Source organism: Zonotrichia albicollis, chromosome 9 (assembly GCF_047830755.1).
Source record: "Zonotrichia albicollis isolate bZonAlb1 chromosome 9, bZonAlb1.hap1, whole genome shotgun sequence".
Lineage (NCBI taxonomy): Eukaryota > Metazoa > Chordata > Aves > Passeriformes > Passerellidae > Zonotrichia > Zonotrichia albicollis.
In genome coordinates this window covers 8,260,538-8,282,231 of record NC_133827.1, presented here as the reverse complement: position 1 = coordinate 8,282,231, position 21,694 = coordinate 8,260,538, and the positions used below count along the sequence as shown (strand labels likewise).

The 21,694-nt window shown below is 50.6% G+C and overlaps 2 protein-coding genes across 2 annotated transcripts in view; one reads left to right on the top strand and one right to left on the bottom strand.

Annotated features, from left to right (window-relative positions):
- LOC141730248 (uncharacterized) overlaps positions 1–21,694 on the top strand; it is a 265,824-nt gene that overhangs the window by 225,239 nt on the left and 18,891 nt on the right. The window lies entirely within an intron of this gene.
- LOC141730078 (olfactory receptor 14J1-like) lies at positions 17,680–18,597 on the bottom strand. Its single transcript, XM_074546706.1, has one exon. It carries the CDS (start codon positions 18,595–18,597, stop codon positions 17,680–17,682), a length of 918 nt encoding a protein of 305 aa, XP_074402807.1.

The following is a 21,694-nucleotide window of genomic DNA, read 5'->3' as shown; positions in this document are numbered from 1 at the left end:
TCTCCCCTCATTCTCTTCCTCCTGTTTTTGTAGTTTACAGATTTTTGTAACCTCACTGCCGGTGGTATCCCTCTGCCAACATGCAGCATATGTTAAGTGCTCAAGATTAGGATGTTCTTGGGTTTTCAGGTGTTGGTTTAATTGGGAACCCATCCATGGATCTCTTGTCCCATACCATGGTGTCCAGGTTTAGAGCAAATCTGGGGAAGAATCCCCCAAAGGAGCTCCGGTGGGAAAAGCAGATCCAAACAGCCCCTCCCCCGCACTGGTCTGGGAGGGAAAAAAATACCTCCTTGGAGAAAGGTGGAAAAAAACCTGTTTATTAAACAATAAAACCAAAACAATATCAAACAATGAGACCCCTTACCACTCTAAAAGAGATGACAAACTGAGAAAACCCCGGGTTCAAGCAGCAGCTCACTCAGTCTCTGATCAGTCCCTCCGGTGCTGGAATTGTCGCAGGCCAGGCCTGGCCTGGTGGGCCACAGCTGAAGCTGCTGGTGCTCTCCTGGGTGTTCAGTCCAGAGCACTTTCAAGAGGTCCAAAGAAAAAGGAAAAAAAACAGTCCAGGGAACTTCTCTGCTTCAGCTAGCTAACACTAACTAAAAAGAAAAGGAAGAGCTCTGTCCTGCTGTCTGTCCGTCTGCAGACAACAACAGTCCAGGAGCAGGAATGTGGAGGAGTGAGTGCAGTGCCTGAAAACAAACTGCGCGCCTCTTCTCTCCCCCCCTTCACTATCTGAAACACTCTTAAAGGTACAAAACTTATTATTCAACATGAACAGAATGAGACGATTGGGGATAGAAGCATCATATGGTCAACCCAGGACATTCCACCCCTTATCCCCATATCATCTGCTTACTACTAAAACTAATATAAATTCTAACTCTACAAGTACATACATGATACATCCATTATACAGCAATACACAGACAATGGTAATAACATTCAGCAAACAGTGACATTTACACAGGTTTAATCCAACAATCAGATCTCCCTGAGGTACACATCGTGTTCTTCCATCTTTTTGCATTATCCACCACGTGCAACCTGGTCCCTGAGCAAAAACAACCCCACGAATGGGTTTGTCTGTATTCGAGGCAGGATTAATCCAAACTGTCTTCCCTAATAAACCTCTGACATGTACCACTGGGACTTTGTCTCCATCTACTCTCTGCAAAGGCTCAGATTGGGCAGGGCAAACTCGGTTAGTAGAGTCTCAGGTGTTAACTAACCAGGTGGCTTTTGCCAGATGCTGCTCCCAGTTTTTGAAAGATCTCCCACCTAATGCTTTCAATGTGGTTTTTAACAGTCCGTTGTACCTCTCCACTTTGCCTGCAGCTGGTGCATGGTAGGGAATATGGTACACCCACTCAATGCCATGCTCCCTAGCCCAGCTGTTGATAAGGCTGTTCTTGAAATGAGTCCCATTGTCTGACTCAATCCTCTCAGGGGTGCCATGTTTCGACAGAACTTGCTTTTCAAGGCCCAGGATGGTGTTCCAGGCCATAGCATGAGACACAGGGTAGGTTTCCAACCATCCAGTGGTGGCCTCCACCATGGTCAGCACGTAGCACTTGCCCTGGCGTGTCTGGGGCAGTGTGATGTAGTCAATCTGCCAGGCCTCCCCATACTTGTACTTGGACCACCGCCCACCGTACCAGAGGGGCTTCACTCGCTTGGCCTGCTTGATGGCAGCACACGTCTCACAGTCATGGATAACCTGAGCAATACTGTCCGTGGTTAAATCCACCCCTCGGTCTTGTGCCCACTTAGAGGTGGCATCTCTGCCGTGATGGCCTGAGGCATCATGGGTCCATTGAGCTAGGAATAACTCTCCCTTATGTTCCCAATCTAGGTCTATTTGGGCACACCTATCTTTGCCGCCTGGTCTACTTGCTCATTGTTTTGGTGCTCCTCATTGGCCCTACTCTTGGGTACACGGTGGACTTTCACAGGTAGCCTCCCTACCCTGGGAGCTATGTCTTTCCACGCATCAGCAGCCCAAATTGGTTTCCCTCTATGTTGCCAGTTAGCCTTTTTCCACCTCTCCAGCCATCCCCACAGAGCATTGGCTACCATCCATGAATCAGTGTAGAGGTAGAGCTTTGGCCACTTCTCTCTCAGCAATGTCCAGGCCAGTTGAACAGCTTTGAGTTCAGCAAGTTGGCTTGATCCACCTTCTCCTTCAGTGGCCTCTGCCACCTGTCGTGTGGGGCTGCATATGGCTGCTTTCCACTTCCGGTTCATTCCCACAATGCGACAGGAACCGTCAGTGAAAAGAGCTTGGCGTGTTTCCTCTGGGGGCTGTTGGTTATAGGGAGGAGCCTCTTCAGCTCGTGTCACTGGTTCTTGTTCCTCTTCATCTGTGACACCAAAATTCTCACCTTCGGGCCAATTCATAATGACCTCCAAAATCCCAGGGCGATTCAGTTTACCTATACGGGCGCGCTGAGTGATGAGAGCAATCCACTTGCTCCATGTAGCACTGGTGGCATGGTGAGTGGAAGGAACATTGCCTTTGAACATCCACCCCAGCAAGGGTAGTTGGGGTGCCAGGAGGAGTTGTGCTTCTGTGCCTATTACCTCCAAGGCAGCCTGGACTCCTTCATAGGCAGCCAGGATTTCTTTCTCTGTTGGAGTATAGTTGGCTTCAGACCCTCTGTAGCTTTGACTCCAAAATCCCAGTGGTCGACCCCGAGTCTCCTCAGGCACCTTCTGCCAAAGGCTCCAGGACAAGCCATGGTTCCTGGCTGCAGAGTAGAGCACATTCTTCACCTCTGGTCCTGTCCTGACCAGGCCAAGGGCTACTGCATGAGCAATCTCCTGCTTGATCTGGACAAAGGCCTGTTGCTGCTCAGGGCCCCACTGGAAATTGTTCTTCTTGCAGGTGACCAGGTAAAGAGGGCTCACGGTCTGACTGTACTCAGGAATATGCATCCTCCAAAAACCTATTGCACCCAAGAAAGCTTGTGTCTCTTTCTTATTGGTGGGTGGAGACATTGCTGTGATCTTGTTGATGACGTCTGTAGGAATCTGATGCCGTCCATCTTGCCACTTCACTCCCAGGAACTGAATCTCATGAGCTGGTCCCTTTACTTTGCTCTTTTTAATGGCGAAGCCAGCTTTTAGGAGGATCTGGATGATTTCCTTCCCTTTCTCGAACACTTCTGCAGCTTTGTTCCCCCACACAATGATGTCATCAATATACTGCAGATGTTCTGGAGCCTCACCCTGGAGGGGCACTGGCTCTGTGCCAGGCTCAAACCATGACACCAGTGCAGTCTGGATCAGTCCATGGCAGATGGTGGGGCTGTGCTTCAACCCCTGGGGCAGTCGGTTCCAGGTGTACTGCACTCCCCTCCATGTGAAAGCAAACTGAGGCCTGCATTCTGCTGCCAGAGGAATGGAGAAAAATGCATTGGCAATGTCTGTAGTGGCATACCACCTTGCTGCTTTGGACTCAAGCTCATACTGGAGCTCTAATATGTCTGGCATGGCAGCACTCAGTGGTGGAGTCACTTCATTCAATGCACGGTAGTCCGCAGTCAGTCTCCATTCTCCTCCAGATTTTCGCACAGGCCAGATGGGGCTGTTGAAGGGTGATTGGGTCTTGCTGACCACCCCTTGGCTCTCCAGCTCTCGGATCATCTTATGGATGGGGATCACAGCATCTTGAGTGGTCCTATACTGCCATCGATGCACTATGGAAGTGGCAATTGGCACTCGTTGCTCTTCTCCCATCAGGCATCCTACTGCAGATGGATTCTCAGACAACCCAGGCAAGGTGTTCAATTGCTGGATGCCCTCTGTCTCTACAGCAGCTATTCCAAATGCCCATCTGAGTCCTTTTGGGTCTTTGAAGTACCCACTTCGAAGGTAGTCTATGCCCAAAATACATGGGGCCTCTGGGCCAGTCTCAATAAGATGCTTCTTCCACTCATTTCCCGTTAGGCTCACATCAGCTTCCACCAAAGTGAAATCCTGGGATCCCCCTGTCACACCAGCAATAGAAACAGACTCTGTCCCCACATGTCTTGATGGGATTAACGTGCACTGCGCACCAGTATCGACCAAAGCTTTGTACTCTTGTGGTTTCGATGTGCCAGGCCAACGAATCCACACAGACCAGAAGACACGATTTTCCCTGGCCTCTACCTGGCTAGAGGCAGGACCCCTCTAAGCCTGGTTATCATTCTTTCCCTGGGTGTATGTTTTGGATGTTCCTTCGAGGGGATCAGACAGGTCATCATCATCATACCTGGCCGTTCGGCTACGGGCAACTGGAGCTGCTTTCTTTCTGGTGGCTTCCTTCAGTTCATGCACCCGCCATGCCAGAACAGCAGTAGGTTTCCTATCCCACCTTCTCATGTTTTCCCCACAATCACGCAGGTAAAACCACAGCTCAGCTCGTGGGGTGTATCTTCTCTCACCATCTGGGAAACGTCTGCCTTGGATACCGGAACGTCGGATCTGTACTGCTGAAATTTGGAGAAGGTCTTCTTTAATCTCCTCTCTAAGCTTCTTATGGTTCTCCTCTATCTTATCCTCTAAGTTCTGCAGACGTGTTTCTACCGCTGCAATCCTGGCATGTGTCGGGCCTTGTACAGCATCTGCATATGCTCGGAGCTTCCTTGCCATGTCAAGCACAGTCTCACCCCTCTCATCCCTCTTCATGATGGCTAAGGCAGAAGCATATTCATGTGGCCCAAGTCGTACGAGTTTTCGCCACATCACAGACGTGCATGGTACTAAGTCTGGGTTCCTAGTTGTTACATCATCTGAGAAGATAATCTCTGCCACGGCCATTTCTCTCAAGCGTTGGATCCCTTGCTCTATTGTCTTCCACTGAGTTTGCTGCATATAGAGATCATCTGCACACAGGTATCTTTCTGCTACACTTCTAAGGACCCGTTCCCAGAGGCTGTGAGGGTTAGCCCCCTCGTCATTCCTTGGTCTATGACAGGATCCTGTGACAGGGATCCCAAATGCCTGGCTTCAGTGCCATCCAAAATTGTAGCCTCGCCTGCAGCATCCCAGAGATGGACCAGCCAACTAAATATGGATTCATCAGACCTTCGAGTGTAATCCTTCTATAGGCCACGAAGGTCCTTCAGGGAGAAGGACTCAATATTGGCATCTGATCTTGCACCGGCTGCTTTGACTCCTGACTTTACGTCAGGAGGCACTGAGGTTCCTTCTCCTTCATCATCATCATCATCATCATCATCCACTGGTCGATTGGTCTTGTCTGTGCATTTCCCACTTCTAGTGCTGGTAGCAACAGCCATGGGTTTAGATGCTGGCTTCGAGCCCGGAGTGTTAGCTGCAGCCTGAGTCACCGGGACAGTTGCTGATTTATCTCCCTGCCCCCCTGCCTCTGTCTGCTGCCCGACAGTATCTAGCAGTGTGCGATAAGCATATGCCAGGGCCCAGCTCACTGCAATGACCTTCCTCTCCTTAGGCTCATCCTGGTACTTCTCTTTCAGATATTTCCCCACCTCAGCTGGGTTCTGAATTTGTTCATGGGGAAAATCCCACACTATAGGGTCAGAGAATTCCTTCAGGATTTGGCCCATATCCTCCCATTTCCCACACCACTTAGGATTTTCCACACCTGGGTCTACTCCTGAGTCAGGGGTCTCATCAGCCCATCTAGAAATCTCAGCCCTCATTCTAGAGAAGCAGCAGGCTGTATAGAGGAAGGTTACCAGATTGAATACCAGGAAGATGGTTTCTTTAACATTAAGGGGAAATTGAACATCCTTCACTAGTGATGCAACTGATTCATAGGAGAAGGAGGAAAGCAGAGGCTGAAAAACCTCATTCCCTCCTGCTCCTCCTGCGACAAACTGGATGCATAACCATAGCCATGAGCTATTCATACCTGGAGCAGACCCCAGCATGTTTATAAACTTCTTGCACATTATTGCCACTAAACCCAGCATAGCTATTCTGGTCACTGCCCCTCTGATGTAAAAACTACATATCAGGGGTAATACCAAAGCTATTTCTGGATAAGAAAATAAACCTAGGGACCAGAGAGGTATTAAAATCTCAAAAAACCCTAGGGACCAGAAATTCATGCAAACCTTCACCCCAATAGACATTATGAATCCAAAAAGCATGGCTATTAGCTGATTTAAACGAACACAGAGTAATAGCAGCCAAAATGCAGTCAAAACAGGGTTTTTCCACTCTCTCTCTCGCCTCACGTTTGGGCGCCAAAGATTTGTGCTGGTTTAGGGCAAATTTGTTAAAGAATCTGCAAAGGAGGGCCCCTCCAGAAAGTGAAACCCACACAGCCCCTCCCCCCAAACCGGTTCGGGAAAAAATTCCTTGGAGAGAGGTGGAAAGAACCTGTTTATTTGACTGGCCCAGCACCTTCCAGCACACAAAATGAACAATACCAGATGACACCGCTTTGAGAAAGATGACAAAATCAGAAAGTCTCTTTCAGGGGGGGTGGTTGCTCTGTTCTCAGTCCCTCCGGCGCTGGGGCAGCTGCTGCAGCCAAACCTTCGGTGTTCCCGGGTCCCAGTCCGGAGCAGGTTCGAGATGGTCACAGAAACAGGAGAGGAGAAACAGTCCAGGAAGGAATATGGACTGTTTAGCTAATAAGCAGAGGCGAAAGCAGAGCAGAAGGAAGAGCAGAAAAAGAGAGCAAGCAAAAGCAGCAAGCAAGCCAGAAGTGAAAAAACAGCCTGATGTACCGCTTGTCTCTGTGTCCCTGATAAGAGAAACCCAAACAAAACTTCCACTCTTCAGAGCCGGTCATAAAGGCACAGAACAGGTGAATGGAGATACAAGAATCATAACGTCACCCCAGGACACAGACTCCTCTGCGAGAGGCAGTGAGATCAGAAGAAAGAAAAGGGAAGAATTTTAGTCGACACAAGGGCCATCAATTCAATTTTAAATAAAGCTTTAATACCTGTGGAGAATGTTTATGTTGTAGTGTGGGGAACAACTGACCAGTCTGAGAAGGCATACTTTTGCAAACCTTTAAAGTAACATGTGTACTATGTGTACTTAGAAGCTTTTGTACAATTCGCTTAATTTGCTAAACATTCTCAAAGGAGAAAGGTTACTGTGGAGGCAAATGATATAAAGATATTAGGCTTAACATTAGCAGCCATTGAAATTAAGAAAGACATTAGTAAGGAGATATTAGAATAAGTAAGTAAGTGTTTTCGAGGGTATGGGCCTCTGCTGTACCAGGGAGGGTGAAAAATGCCCCCGCATAGTAATCAAGCTTAAGGAAAGAGCACAATCAGTGAGAACTGAGTAGTACCCTCAAAAGGAAGATAGGGAAGGAATCAGCCCAAAAATTGATAGTACTGTGGATTGAGGGCTGTCAATAAGATAACAGAATTTATACCCTGTGGTAGCAAATCCATATACTTTACTAACTTGTTTAACACCTGAGCTAACCTGATTCACAGTTTTAGGCCTAAGAGATGCCTTCTTTTGCCTCCCTATCTACGAAGCCAGCAGAAGATTTTTGCATTCAAACACAGCTCACATGATCCATGTGCCTGAAGGCTTCAAAAATTCCCCACTCCGATTGGAGAACAGCTTGCAAAGACCCAGAGTCCCGGGAAGCTCCACAAGAGGAAAGGAGGCTGTTGCAGTACGTGGATGATCTTCTAGTAGCCACTTGGATGAGGGAAGCCTGGACGGTAAGCCTTTTGAATTTCCTAGGACTCCAAGGACGCAGAGTCTCAAAGAAAAAGGCACGGGTAGTGAAACAGAAGGTAATCTACCTGGGGTAAGAAGTGAGTGCTGAGCAGCAGACTTTAAAGCAGGGAAGCCATATGCCAAACCCCAAAACCCCAGACAATGAAGGAACTCCAAACCCTCTTAGGCATGGCAGGGTAGTGCCAGCTGTGGGTTTATAATTATGGACTGCTCGTCAGACCCCTCTATGCTCTTATTGCCAATGGAAACAGAGATCACCAGGGGACAAAAGGAGCCACATGAGCCTTTCACCAGCTAGAGTGCCCTCATGTCAGCTCCAGCTTTGAGACTTCCAGATGTAAGTAAACCATTCTTTCTATTTTTCCAACAGCCAAAGGATGGCCAAGTTGCCTCAGAGGTGTAGCAGCAGTTGTGCTGAATATTCAAGAGGCACGCAAGTTTGCCCTAGCACAAAAATAACTGTGCTAGTGTCCCACACAGTGTCCGCAGTACTGGCAGTAAAGGGCAGCCACTGGTTCTCACCACAGAGGCTCCTGAAATACCAGGCCATCATAGTAGAGCAAGATGATGTAGAGAGAGCAGTGACTAATATTGTCAACCCAGTTTCTTTTCTCAGTGGAATCAAGGAGAAGCAGTACACCACGATTGCCTAGAGACCATTGAAGATACTCACTCCAGGTACCCAGACTTGAAAGACACTCCTCTGGACGATGCAGAGACCTGGTTCACTGACAGGAGCAGCTACATTGCCAGTGGAAAGCGACATGCAAAGTACACAGTGACTACCTGCAGAGAGGTAATAGAGTCTGGACCCTTCCCAACAGCTACCTCTGCACAGAAGGCCGAGAAAAATGCATTGACCCATGCCTTAGAAATAGGAAAAGAAAATAAACATCTATACAGACTCGAAATATGTATTCAGAGACATGCATGCACATGGAGCCATCTGGAAGGAGAGGGGACTGCTGACCTCACAAAGAAAGAAGAGACAATCTGGCTGCTGGAAGCAGTTCAGCTGCCTGAAAAGGCATATTAAGGCACACCATAGAGTAAGCTCAGAATTGGAGGAAAGAAATGAGCTGGCAGATGGAGAGGCAAAGAAAGCAGTAAAAGGTTAAGGTAATTATGGATAGATTTTCCTCGAAGGTAAGCCATAATACAATAATACTAATCAAAAGGGACATGCAACCACAAGGAGTGGGCTACCATTGAAAGAGAGCTAGTAATCCCATCTCATTTTCGTGGTTACTAGTGAAGGAGGAGCACTAAAAAACACACTAGTGCCTAACTACTTAAAAGCTTTTATAAAGTGTGGCTCCTTTCCCAAAATGACCAAGGCTGCCAGTGATACAGAGTGCATTGAAATTAAGTGTTGACTTTGAAGTAGTAATTTTCACAGGCTTTCTAGAACACACATCTGATTGAAAGAATCTTTGTCAGGAATTTATATGCCACTATCACTCAAGTGAGCTGATAATGTGATCCTTGCCTCCAGACTAACCCCAAAATACCCCCCGGCTGAAACTCGGTCAGACTGGGAGAGGCCATGGGCCTGTACAGCAGTGGCAAATCAACTTTTCAGAACTCCCAAGGAAAGGAGGGTATCAGTATTTACTGGTATTGATAGATACATTTTCAATGTGGCCAGAAGCATTCCATACCAGAACTGTCAAAGCTCAAGAGGTGGCCAGGGTATTATTATAAGAAATAATACCAGTCTTCAGAGTTCCAGCCACAGTATCCTTGGATAGAGGATCACATTTCATTTCCAAAATAGTGGAACAGATTAGTGGCCACCTGGGCATAGCCTGGGAACTTGACACTCCATACCGCCCCAATCAAGCAGTCAGGTAGAGAAAATTAATCATTTGATTAAGCAGCAGATTATAAGACTGGGGCAGGAAGTTAATAAAGCTGAGTCCTTTTGAAATGCTTTATGGAAGACCATATGGAATACAAAAGGAAATGTCCACCCACATTGGGGAGGTAACACTGGCCACCTACATGGTGGCTTTAAGCAAACAGCTCAGAGAAATTGAGAAACATGTGGCTGTGATTTGGAACAGGGAGCTAGATAGACCAGTACATAACATACAGCCTGGGGATTAGGTACATGTTAAGCCTTTTGCAGAAAAGACTTTGGAACCACAGTGGGAGGGACCACTGCAAGTACTTCTCACCACCTTCACTGCAATCAAGATCAAGGAGCAGAATGCCTGGATCCATCATTCTCGGGTGAAGAAGGCCCAGAAGCCCCTTCAGGAGTGACACCAGGAGACAATGAACTGAGACTAAAACTTACTCGGGCAAAATGAGTGTATTGCAGTTGGGGGTAGTTCATACTTTCATTTACAGAATTGTTTTGTATGTAATTATAACTGAAGTTTTAGAACTAGAGAGTACCTCTATCCAAATCGACGCCGAATGGCTTTGGTCCCAGGCTTTTAATCAGTATACTGGATCCATGGGAGAACTTTCTGAGATAAAAGATTTAAACCTATCCACTGTAATAATCCATGGGTGTCATGGTTTGACACTGGCACAATGCCCATGCCTCCATGAAAGTACCCTCTCCCTGGTTTCTGCTGTGAGATGTGACAAGGAATAAGTAAAGCAGGCTCTCATTTGGAAATAAAGAAAACTTTATTAACTAAACTACAAGAAAATAACTAAACTACAAGAGGGAAAAAAAACCACACATGGAAAATGAAAACTTCACAAATACATCTCCTCCTTCCCAACTCTCCAATACAATACATTCCGCAAATCAACAACTCTCGATCTGGCACCACCCTTCAAACAATCAATCTTCAGTTCATTAAGGAGAAGGAGTCCTTCTTGCACCATGGGCTTCCTGTCACATGTGGCACCGCCCGGAGATCATTTGCCATCGTGACATGTTCCTTCTATGCCCAGTGCTCTCACCACTGCGCATGGACCAGGGCTGCTTCTAGGGTTCCTCTTTTAAGGATGCCTTGTCTCATTCCAAAAAAGGCACAGTTTCAACTTCAGGACACCTGCCTCCCCCCCCCCCCATTTTTTGCAGCTCCTGGGGCCAAGGGGTACCCACACTGAACCCTCCTGGTTCTCAGGCCTGGCCTCCCCCTGGAATGCAGTCTCTGTATCACGAGGAAACAGTCCATGGCTATACAAAAAAGAGTCCAGCAAAAAATGTCACTTCATCTTCTCCATTCCTCCAACATCTCTCTCTCTGGCCCAGACCTTCATCACTTGCCCATTTCCTTCTTCATCCTCTACTCTTATCTCTCTTCTAGGAAGGGTTAATGTTCTGTAAAGTTTTCATTGTCCACAAAGACTTAAAAGCTCCTACAAGCAGCTGGACTCTTTCTCGGTGCACCCCCCCTTCTTCTTCTCAGCCATGCTGCCTGCTGCTGGCACATGTTTATCAAGTTTCAAGGTAACACAGTCACAAGCACAGGCTGCACTCTGTCTCCAAGGAGGAGGGGGGGGTGGGGGGACAGACTGCCCAGTGACTCCTGGTACTTCTTTCTTCCACCCTTCCACCCTCAGGGGCGCCAGGCCTACCTCTCCCGGGCGGTGTGGCTTTCCCCCTCCCGCGCCCAGCAGTGGACAGCTGGGCAGGGGGGGTCTGACCTGCTTCCCTAGCTGGAAATCCAAAGAGAACCTCCCAGGGGGAAGCCCTACTTTTAACCCTGTGTTCTCAGAGGCGGATCCGATGTCCCAGTGGCCACACTAAGTGCCAATATTAAAATCTGAGCACTCATTGGTGTGACCACAACATATCCCAGAAAACCTACTTCCTCAAACCATGTCACTTGGTCCCTACCCCCAACCCACCATTTCCCCCATCCAAGCCCTGGCACTCAGACCAGCCTTGTGCAAATCTGAGCTCCCTCCAGCCCAGGCTGCACCTGCAGCTTTAAGCTCCTTGGCTCCAACTCCCACCTGCTTTCCTTGGAGAAGGAGCTGCCCGAGACACAGAGGGATGTTCATTTCCTGTCAGCCAGCAAAGCCAAGGGAAGGCACAGCTCCATCAAATGCAAAAGTGATTCCTCTGCTGGATATTAAATCTACTTTCCACAGCAGACAGTCTCAGAGCAAAGGAAAACACCTTCTGTGCCCAGCAAAAATGCTAAGGTCCCCCACTACCTTCCTGCCCCAATTCTGCCCAGAATTGCTCTTTGCACCCACGAGTCACAGGCTGAAGTGAGGACCTCCCTCCATGCACAGAGGGATAAAAGAGAGAAAGGGGATGAAGAGCTCTCCTGTGCAGAGCCAAGGTCCAAGTGCCCCTGCAGTGGGAGCCACAACTCATCAGGTTTGTGTCCTTTGGGCTCAGGGCCTGGTGACTCTCAGAGGCACAGAAAGATTTCTTGCCAACAAACACAAGTTAAACATTTGAACAGTTTAAAATCCACAACAGCTCTTCCCTCAGCTCTCTGAGATGTCCCAGCAGCATCTGACATGTCTCCAGTCTGCACTGCTCCAGTCTGAAACAGGTCCCAGGATGGTGCTGGGATCATCAGAGAGCTGATGTGTGTGCTGGAATTCAATGCCATTCAATGCCCTCCCCATCCTGCAGCAGCCCTGCATTTCCCTCCTGCAGCCTTGGTCTCCAGCACAGCCATTGAGGCTCTTTGGGTTCTGGAGTGTTGCTGCAGCCCCCAAGGGTAGCTGAGCTCTGCCTTTGGCACAGTCAGGCCTGGCCAGCGCTGGCCATGCTCAGCAATTGCTTGTGTGTGCCTGGCCTTGCTGTCAGTCTTGGCAGCAGCTGCGTGGCCCCTTTGTGGCCCTGTGCTGGCCCAGCCATGGTGGCCCAGCCCCTGTGCAGGCCCAGCCCAGGCCAGGAGCATTGCGGCTGGGAATGGCCCCTGTGCCGTGGTGCCCACAGCAGCCTTGGGGCTCTGTGCCCCATGGCCTCACTGCTGGGCAGCCTCTGCCAGCTCCTGCAGAGCCCGTGGCACCTGTGGGCCTGCACAGACAGCCCTGCCCTGGGCTCTGCCGGCCTTTGGGACAGCAGAGAGGCAGCCAGGGCTGGCCATGGCTGGGAACAGGCCCTGAGCCCTGCAGGAGGATGGAGCCTGGCCACAGCCAAACTCAGCCCAGGCCAAAGCTCGGCTCAGCATCCAGGGCTGCCAAAGGCTGGGCACAGAGACTGGCACTGACAAATGTCCTGGGCCCCCTCCCTGCTCTGTCCATGCCACCAAGGGCACAGAGCAGCCTCCTCTCTGGGCCACTTGCCTGTTTGCAATGCCTTGCACAGGCGCTGGCCCTGCCCCACAAGGCCTGGCCTGAGTCCTGCCCCTGCACATCCAGTCAGGCTGAGATGGACACCGATGGTTTCTGGGCCAGTCTCTCAGAGCCCAGCCCAGCTCCCTGCAAGCTCTGCCAGCTGCCCTGAGCTCTGGGCAGCACCAAGGGCCTCTCCCCAGCTCAGCCCAGCCGCATCTGGCCCCACAGCTCTGCTCAGGCCAGGCTGCTCTGGGCACTGCCCCACGGCCTCAGCCCCTGGCAAGGGCACAGCAGCAGCTGCAGCTGCCACAGGACTTAGCCCCAGTCATGGGGAAAGGTGCTTGGCCAAGGCCAAAGGAGGCTCCCTGGCTGCCCTGCTCTGCTCTGCCTGAGGTGCTGAGAGCTCTGCAGCCCCTGCTGCCATCCCATCTGCCCAGGGCAGCACAAGAGCCACGGCCTTGGGGCCCTCAAGAGCTGCTCCTGCTCCACGCCCAGGGCCCATGCCCAGAGCTAGGGCAGCCACAAAGCTGTGCCCATTTCTGTTTATTGCTGCTCTGATGGGGATGGATCCTCAGCCACTTGGAGGTTGCTGATGAATTTTACTCCTCCAGAGGCCTCTTCTTTCTTGAGCTCTTCAGTTCAGGAATTCACTGAAAAAGGCTGATAAACATTCATTCAAATCACCCAAACAAGAGAAGCCCCTGGGAATAATCTAAGTTTTCAGTTCTTCTGCAATTAATTACATACATTTCAGAAATGTATTCAAAGGGAATATACTGTATTGGAAAAAATGCAGAGAGAACTGTTTTGTCCTGTGTTCTTTTCCTGTTTTTAGGTTCATATCAGCAATGCAATGCCCAGTTCATATTGACCCCCAGCACCTCCTAATGCAGCATGAATACATACAAAAATCAAGACCCTTAATGGCTGACCATCAATCACACTTTGTCCCTACCCCCCTCCCCACCATTTCCCTCATCCAGTCCCTGGGACTCCTATGGATCAGGAATGGTGTGCCCAGCAGGAGCAGGGCAGTGATTCTTCTGCTGGGCTCAGTACTGGTTGGGCAGCACACTGTTAGGTCACAGGAACTGGCTGCCCAGGATGGTGGGTGCATCACTGTCCCTGGAAGTGGGTATGGAAAGACTGAATGTGGCACTCATTGCCATGGCCTGGGTGACAAGGTGGTGTTGGGTCCCAGGTTGGACTTGATGCTCTCCAAGCTCTTTTGCAGCCTGCTTTATTCTTTGATGATTGCGACAGTGCAGGGCCTTGGGGAAGCAAGGGGGCATTGTGACACTGCAGGGCCTGGTGGCACTAAGAGGACAATGGTGACACTGTGTACAACGTGGCAGCACAGAGCCAAGAGGCCATTGTGACACTGTGGGGTTGAATGGAAGCAAGGAGTCCATGGTGACAGTCTGAGTCCTAGTGGAACCACAGAGACCACTGTGACCCTGAGGGCCTTGTGGAACCAAGGGGCCATCATGCCACTGCAGAACCAAGGAGACCCTTGGGAGAGCCTGGGGACAATGGAATCAAGGGGCCACTGCTCCATTGCAAGGACTCTGGGAATCGAGGGAACAATTGTGACTCTGTGGTGCCCCAGGGTTCCTGGTGACACTGCAGGATCTTGTGTCACGAGGGCTCCATTGTGACACTGCAGGACCAAGGAATTCACTGTGGCACTCTGAGGCCTCATGGAACCAAGAGGCCACTGTGACCCTGCAGGGCCTTGTGGAACCATGCAGAGCATTGTGACAGAGCAGGACCTGGTGTCATGATGAGGCCATTGTGACACTGCAGTGCCCCATGGAACCAAGGGGTAAGTGCTGCTCCTCAGTGTAACATATTTTATGTGGACATATTTTATGAAAAATCCTTTTGCTAGGTATTTTCTTCCTGAGAAGCAGAGAGGCCTCAGAAACGAAATGTAAGCAGTAATTATCTGCTGCTTTGGAATGCAAAAGTGGGTCTTTGATTGGTTTTATGTAGTTGTTTTTAATGTCCAATCACAGTTTGGCTTTCTCGAACTCTCTGGTCAGTCACAGGATTTGTTTATCATTCCATTCTTTTCTATTGCTTGCTAGCCTTCTGATGAAATCCCTTCTTCTATTCTTTTAGGATAGTTTTAGTATATCATTTTCTTTCAATATAATATATATCATGAATTTATAAATCAGCTTTCTGAAACATGGATTCAAATTTCTTGTATCTTCTCTTGTTCTGTGACCTATGTGAAAACCACCACACCTCATGGACTCCTAGAATGAAGGAAACATGTTTGACACAGTGGTGGCCCTTGTGACCAAGAGGCCATTGTGACACTGTGGAACAAAGGAGAGCATTGCTGCACTGCCAGACCTCATGAAACCAAGGACCCATTGTGACACTGCAGACCCCTGGGGGACCACTGGTGCCATTGTGAGTCTGCAGGCCCCAAGGGACTTTGTGACATCAAGGGTTCCCATTGAACCAAAGGGACATTGTGACACTGGGAGGCCTCATGGAATCATGGAGACCATCGTGACACTCTGGGGCCTCATGAAACTCTGGTGACATGGTACCAAGTTGTCTGGGAGTGTTTACCTCCTGGAGGGTAGGAGGGCTCTGCACAGGGCCATGGACAAGCTGGATCCAGGGCCCAAATCCAACAAGGTGAGGTTTAACATGTCCAAGTGCCGGGTCCTGCACTTTGGCAACAACAACCCCTGCAGCTCTACAGGATGGGGACAGAGTAGCTGGAGAGCAGCCAGGCAGAAAGGGACCTGCAGGGACTGATGGACAGCAGGACAGACATGAGGCAGCAGTGTGCCCAGGTGGCCAAGGAGGCCAATGGCTCCTGGCCTGGATCAGGAATGATGTGGCCAGCAGGAGCAGGGCAGGGATTCTTCCCCTGTGCTCAGCACTCAAGTGCTTCCCCTGGGCAGCAGCTTGAGTGCTGTGTCCAGTTCTGGGACCCCCATATTTAGGAAGGACATGGAGGGGCTGGAGTGTGTTCCAGAAGGGCAACAAGGCTGGGGAGGGGTCTGGAACACAAGTCCTGTGAGGAGCAGCTGAGGGAGCTGGGGTTGTTTATCGTGGAAAAGAGGAGGCTCAGGGGAGAAAAGGCCAAGTCAGGGCACAGGTTGGACTTGATGATTTCCAAGGTCTTTTCCAAGCTTGCTGATTCTGGGATTCTCTGAAAGAACACTTGGAGCGCTTGCAGGATGAGTCCTGGGCCTCCTTTTCAGAAGCTCCAGCAGCCCAGGTCCCTCAACTTCTCCTGCCAGCCCCAAAGCCCATCCTGTCAGTCCTGCTGAGCCTCTGCAGCTCCTCCTCACTGCCCAGAACAGGGAGCCCCAGAGCCAGACACAGCAGCCCAGATGTGCCCCCCTGGCCTAGGGTGTCTCTGGCAAGGGAGCGGCACCAGGCACTGTAGGAGCCTGCAGACAATTCCTGCAGCACTTGCAGGATGATCCTGCTGCCCAAGGGACGTTCCCATGGTGCCAAGTCAGGAACTGCAATGGGGAGTGGGGCCAGAGAGGAAAGGGCAAACAGGGATGGGCTGTTTGCAGGGGAGGGGACAGGGTTCGGCAATGGGAAGGAATTTGTATAAGGAAAAGGAAAGAAAGCAAAGGTGAAGCCAAGGAAATGCTCAGGGCATTTTGGGGGTGGCTGCCAAGCAGCCCTGGCTCTGAGCAACAGCATCTGCAGTGGAACAGGAAACTCCCAGCTGATGGGAACAAATTTTCTGTCTGACTGCAGAGGCCAGGACAAAGCTGAGTGGTTTCCCTGGTGTCCCCCAGCCCTTGCTGGCCCCAGGGGCTGATGGCATTTGTGCTCCCTCAGGTTCATGTCCCCACACCAACAGCATGGGGGTGCTCCCCCTGCTGTGTGCAATGCAAACAGGGGCTCCTGAGCCAGTGCTGCCGTGTCTGTGCCTGCAAGGATGGGGAGCCTCTGTGAGCTGGGGGAGAGGCCAGAGCTGCAGAGGGTGGATGTTGTTGACAGCTCCATGAGGACACTCTGGGACGCTGCCCTGGGCTGTGCAGCGCACTGGGGATGGATCAGCCCCTGCTCTGCTGATCCTTCCCATCTCCCCCAGGGCCCTTGCAGAGCCCCAGCCATGCTGTTTGCCCCCAGCCTGCCCACGGCCAGCCTGGGGCTGCTCAGGGGGGTTTTCTGTGTTGAGCATTGGCCTGGCTGTGTTCTTGAGAGAGCCTGGGCAAGGAGCCTGGAGCCCCCAGGGCCTGGGCTGAGGCGTCAGCGCTGTCCCAGCAGTGCCCATGGCCTGTCCCTGCTGCAGCCCCGGCACTGCCACCCCCAGGGCTGTGCCCGGCCCCGAGAGCACTCAGGCCCTGCAGCAACACCAGGGCCACCAGGGCAGCAGGGCAGGGCCACGGCAGCAGCACTGGCAACACCAAGTGCTGCTGCTGCTGCTGCTGGGCCAGCACTGATCTGCCCCCAGCTCTGCACACAGACATTGCTGCTGCAGCTCCAGAGAAGGCAACAAAGGGGCATCACCGAAGAAAACTTTGCTTGGATGCCCCTTAGTTCATTTAAAGCCTTCAGGAGGACAGCCCCTCATTGACACAGTCTATGGCCACAGGGAAGCTGGAGAGAAACACAATGAGAAATGGCAGAAACAATGGCATTTCTTTGTAGATAGTATGAAAAATTAAACAAGGAAAAAAAACCCACATCCAAACCAACAAGAAATGAAAGATGACTTTTATTACTAGTGATATGCAGAAATTTGTCAGCAGCTTAATATTCCTGAAATCATCCAGTCATCAGTCTCCACAGAGAAGCCTTGAGCTCCTGGTTCCTCAGGCTGTAGACGAGAGGGTTCAGGGCTGGAGGCACCACTGAGTACAGAAGTGACAGAGCCAGATCTAGGGATGGGGTCGAGATGGACGGGGGCCTCAAGTGAGCAAACATGACAGTACTGATGAACAGGGAGACCACGGCCAGGTGAGGGAGGCAGGTGGAAAAGGCTTTGTGCCGTCCCTGCTCAGAGGGGATCCTCAGCACAACCCTGAAGATCTGCACATAGGAGAAAACAATGAACACAAAACAACATGATGATAAACTGCCAGTAACTACAAGAAGCTCAAGTTCCCTGAGGTAGGATTTGGCACAGGAGAGCTTGAGGATCTGTGGGATTTCACAGAAGAACTGGCCCAGGACATTGCCATGGCACAGAGGCAGGGAAAATGTATTGGCTGTGTGCAGCAGTGAAAAGAGAAAGGCACTGGCCCAGGCAGCTGCGGCCATGTGGGCACAAACTCTGCTGCCCAGGAGGGTCTCGTAATGCAGGGGTTTGCAGATGGACACATAGCGGTCATAACACATGATGGTCAGGAGATAAAACTCCGCTGAAATAAAAAATCCAAAACAGAAGACCTGTGTGGCACATCCTGTGTAGGAGATGTTCCTGGTGTCCCAGAGGGAATTGTGCATGGCTTTGGGGACAGTGGTGCAGATGGAGCCCAGGTCGCTGAGGGCCAGGTTGAGCAGGAAGAAGAACATGGGCGTGTGCAGGTGGTGGCCGCAGGCTACGGCGGTGATGATGAGGCCGTTGCCCAGGAGGGCAGCCAGGGAGATGCCCAGCAAGAGGCAGAAGTGCAGGATCTGCAGCTGCCGCGTGTCTGCCAATGGCAGCAGGAGGAAGTGCCCGATGGAGCTGCTGTTGGACATTTGCGCTGCCTTGGCATGGGGAACTGTAAGAAAAAGAATCATGGAATAGTTATGTTTGGAGAGGACTTTAAATATGCCAGCACAGCCTGGGGGAATTTTCCCCCATTGCCTGCCCAGGGCTCTGCTGCCTGGAGCTGTCCCTGCCAGCAGCTGCTTCCCTGTGCCCAGGGCTGAGCCCTGCCAGTGCTGCCAGAGCCCAGCCCAGCCCTGGGGTCTCAGCTCTGCCCTGCAGACCCCTCCCAGCTCTGGCACTGCCCAGGGGCAGCTCTGGCTCTGCATGCTCTGATGGCAACATAAGAGCAACCCCAAGGAGGCTGGAAAAGCAACACTGATGGAGCCTCTAAGGAGTCCTGTGCTGATTTCTGTCACTGCCTAGTTTATTACTAAAACCGAATGGTAGGTTAAAAAAGGAGAATTTTCCCTTTTATGCAGCCCCTGACTTGCTGTGCTCTCTGTAGAATCTACTTGGAAATGTTGTGCAGTTAAATGCCATGCTGGGAGCAGTCCTGAACAATGCAGAATCCTCTCCACACAAGCAGAACACTTCCAAGACTACCCCCCTGTCTCCTCCCACACAGATCTTGTCCCCCAGTGCTGGGAGCAGCTGCCAGGGCTGGCTGAGAGCTGTCCCTGGCAGGCAGCAGAGTCCCTGTCCCCGCACAGCGCCCTGGGCTGCAGGATCCTGCTCTGCAGGACAGCCCTGGGCACCCCTGGCTGCTCTGCACAAGAGACAATCAGAGAATGTACTCACAGAGTCTGTAGGCATTGGGATGTTCCAGCTTCAGGAGATGGCTCCAGGAGCTGCAGCTGCATTGTCCTGCAGCCAGAGGTTCCTGTGCCAAGGGCTGAAAGTGATTCTGCCCCAGGCACTTCTCAGCACCTTCCCAGCCCTGACTGACTGAAGCTCTCTGTGCCTCTGTGCTGTGCCCGGATCGGCTGCAGGCAGTGCCCCAGCCCTGCTGGGCTGGCAGAAGAGCTGCTCATCAAGAGAAATGTGCTTTTGAAGCTCTTCTTGGTTACCAGGAGCTGCCTCTGTGCGAGGAGCCCAGCCCAGCTCAGCAGCACAGACACAGCTCAAGGACTTTAATGAGCCTCTGGGGCTTTGTGCTCAGGCCCTGAACATCAGTCCCTGAGAGGGAGCTGAAGAAACCTCTCCAGAACTCCAAGTCAAAATCCAGCTCCAAACTTTCATGCACTTTTAATGGGTCCCACTGAGGGACATCACTGAGAAAGTGTCCCCAGGCCCCAGGCAGAGCAGAGAACTGGAGGCAGTGATGACACTGCCAAGACACTGATGACACTGACAGAGAAGCCAAGTCTTGGTGCCCTGGGGCACAGCAGGGTCTGTGCCACCAAGGGCTGTGTGGAGACACCTTGTCCTAAGGCACTGGGGCCTCCTGGCACAGCCCCAGCCAGGCTGGGCACTGTCAGCCCCTTGTCCTGCCCTCAGCATCCCTCCCTAGCCCACATCCCAGTGGCCTCAAGGATCTGCTGGAAGGATTCCCTGAGGAGCCTTGCTCAGGAATGGCCCTGGGGGCTCCTTCATGCTCCCTGCAAGGACTGCAGGTTTTTCAAAGGACTTTGGGTTTGGCTTTTGCCTTGGAGTCTGTGAGAGGTTTGTGCAATCATGGCCTCCAATTATCTGTTTTAATTAGTCCGTGGAGAGCCTTTGTCAGTAAAAACACTCTGTAGGGCTCATTAATGCTTCACGGTACTTCAGTCATTTTAAGGTACTTTGTGTTTCCCTTTTGATACAGACTCTGTGAGAGGTTTGTGCAATCATGGCCCCAATTATCTCTTTTAATGAGTCCCTTGAGAGCTTTGTACTGACACTCAGTGGCACTCATTAATGCCTTGAGATACTCAAGGTTTTTAATGTACTTTATGGATTTAAGAATACTTTTAGGTACTTTTAAGGATTTACCTTCCCACACTGAGTCTCTGAGAGGTTTTTGTGCCATCCTGGCCTCCAGTTCTCTCCTCCAAGGGGTCCATGAGGACCCTGTGTTGCGTATCTTCCCCCTTTCTGTTTCACAACAAACATGGAACTGAAATACTTTTGTAAGACTTTCTAAGATCATTGAAACAAACATGTGACAATTAACAATACAGCAACAACTAAGACATTGTTTTAGCTAGACATCATTCAACCTTTTAATCCCTAGGATTGGAAGTGTTTATAGAACCATTCTTTGTTTTCCACGTGAAGCTTCTTGAAGCTTTCTTCATTCAGTACCTGAGTGCTCTTGTGGATTGACTCAATGTGGCTGGAGAGGTTCATGCAACACATGCCCCCAGAGTCTACACAGCTATGCCCATGTGCCCAGAGTAAAAACTCTATCACTGTTCTGCAAGGTGGCCTGTCTGATGGTCTCTATGTCTGAGAGCAGGCCACTCATTGTGAGGGAGGGAGCATTGGTTTGCTTACTTAACAGGCATTCAAGATTATCTAATTGTTCTAAAGATTTAGCTGCAGCCACCCAAGGTAGTCAAAAATTCGGATGCTACCATCTGATACCTGGATTAAAGCTTTCAAAGCCATCTCTTTGATATCATCCAATACTTCTCTGGGGATTCCTGCTGCTTGATCATCTGGTTGGCTGTGTTGTCTTTCTCCAGCTAGATGGTTGATTGTCAATTCCGCCCTTGCCTCATTCTTAGCATAGTCTGCTATTAATTCATTAAGTAAACACTTCAATCCCCCTTCCAACAGGGTGTATTCTGTAGGTGATAACAAAATGGTCATAATATATTTTAAATCAGGGAGTTAGGGCATGTGGTGTAAACATAGCTGTCATTAGCCCATTAAAACAAGGTAAGTCCTTCCTATGCTCTTTAGCTGCCTTTGAAGATCCTTGATTTCCCCATAAACCAGTGCCTGAGACCTGGGATTCTGCCCCCTTCCTTCATAACATATGGGTGCAACGAGGAGTTTCCTAACTATTTGCCAGTCTCCTTCCTTAATTAGATGGTGGACTTCTAGGGTGGAGTTCTGGAGGCATGGCCCAGGGTGAAGGTGGAATAATTGGCAGTGGGGGCATGACCCACAGTCGAGTCTGGAGGTTCGTTCTGGGTGGAAGAGAATGTTGTGATAGCA

Excerpts from the sequence above, each read along its gene's own strand:
- LOC141730078 (XM_074546706.1), bottom strand. The coding sequence starts at position 18,597 with ATGTCCAACAGCAGCTCCATCGGGCACTTCCTCCTGCTGCCATTGGCA.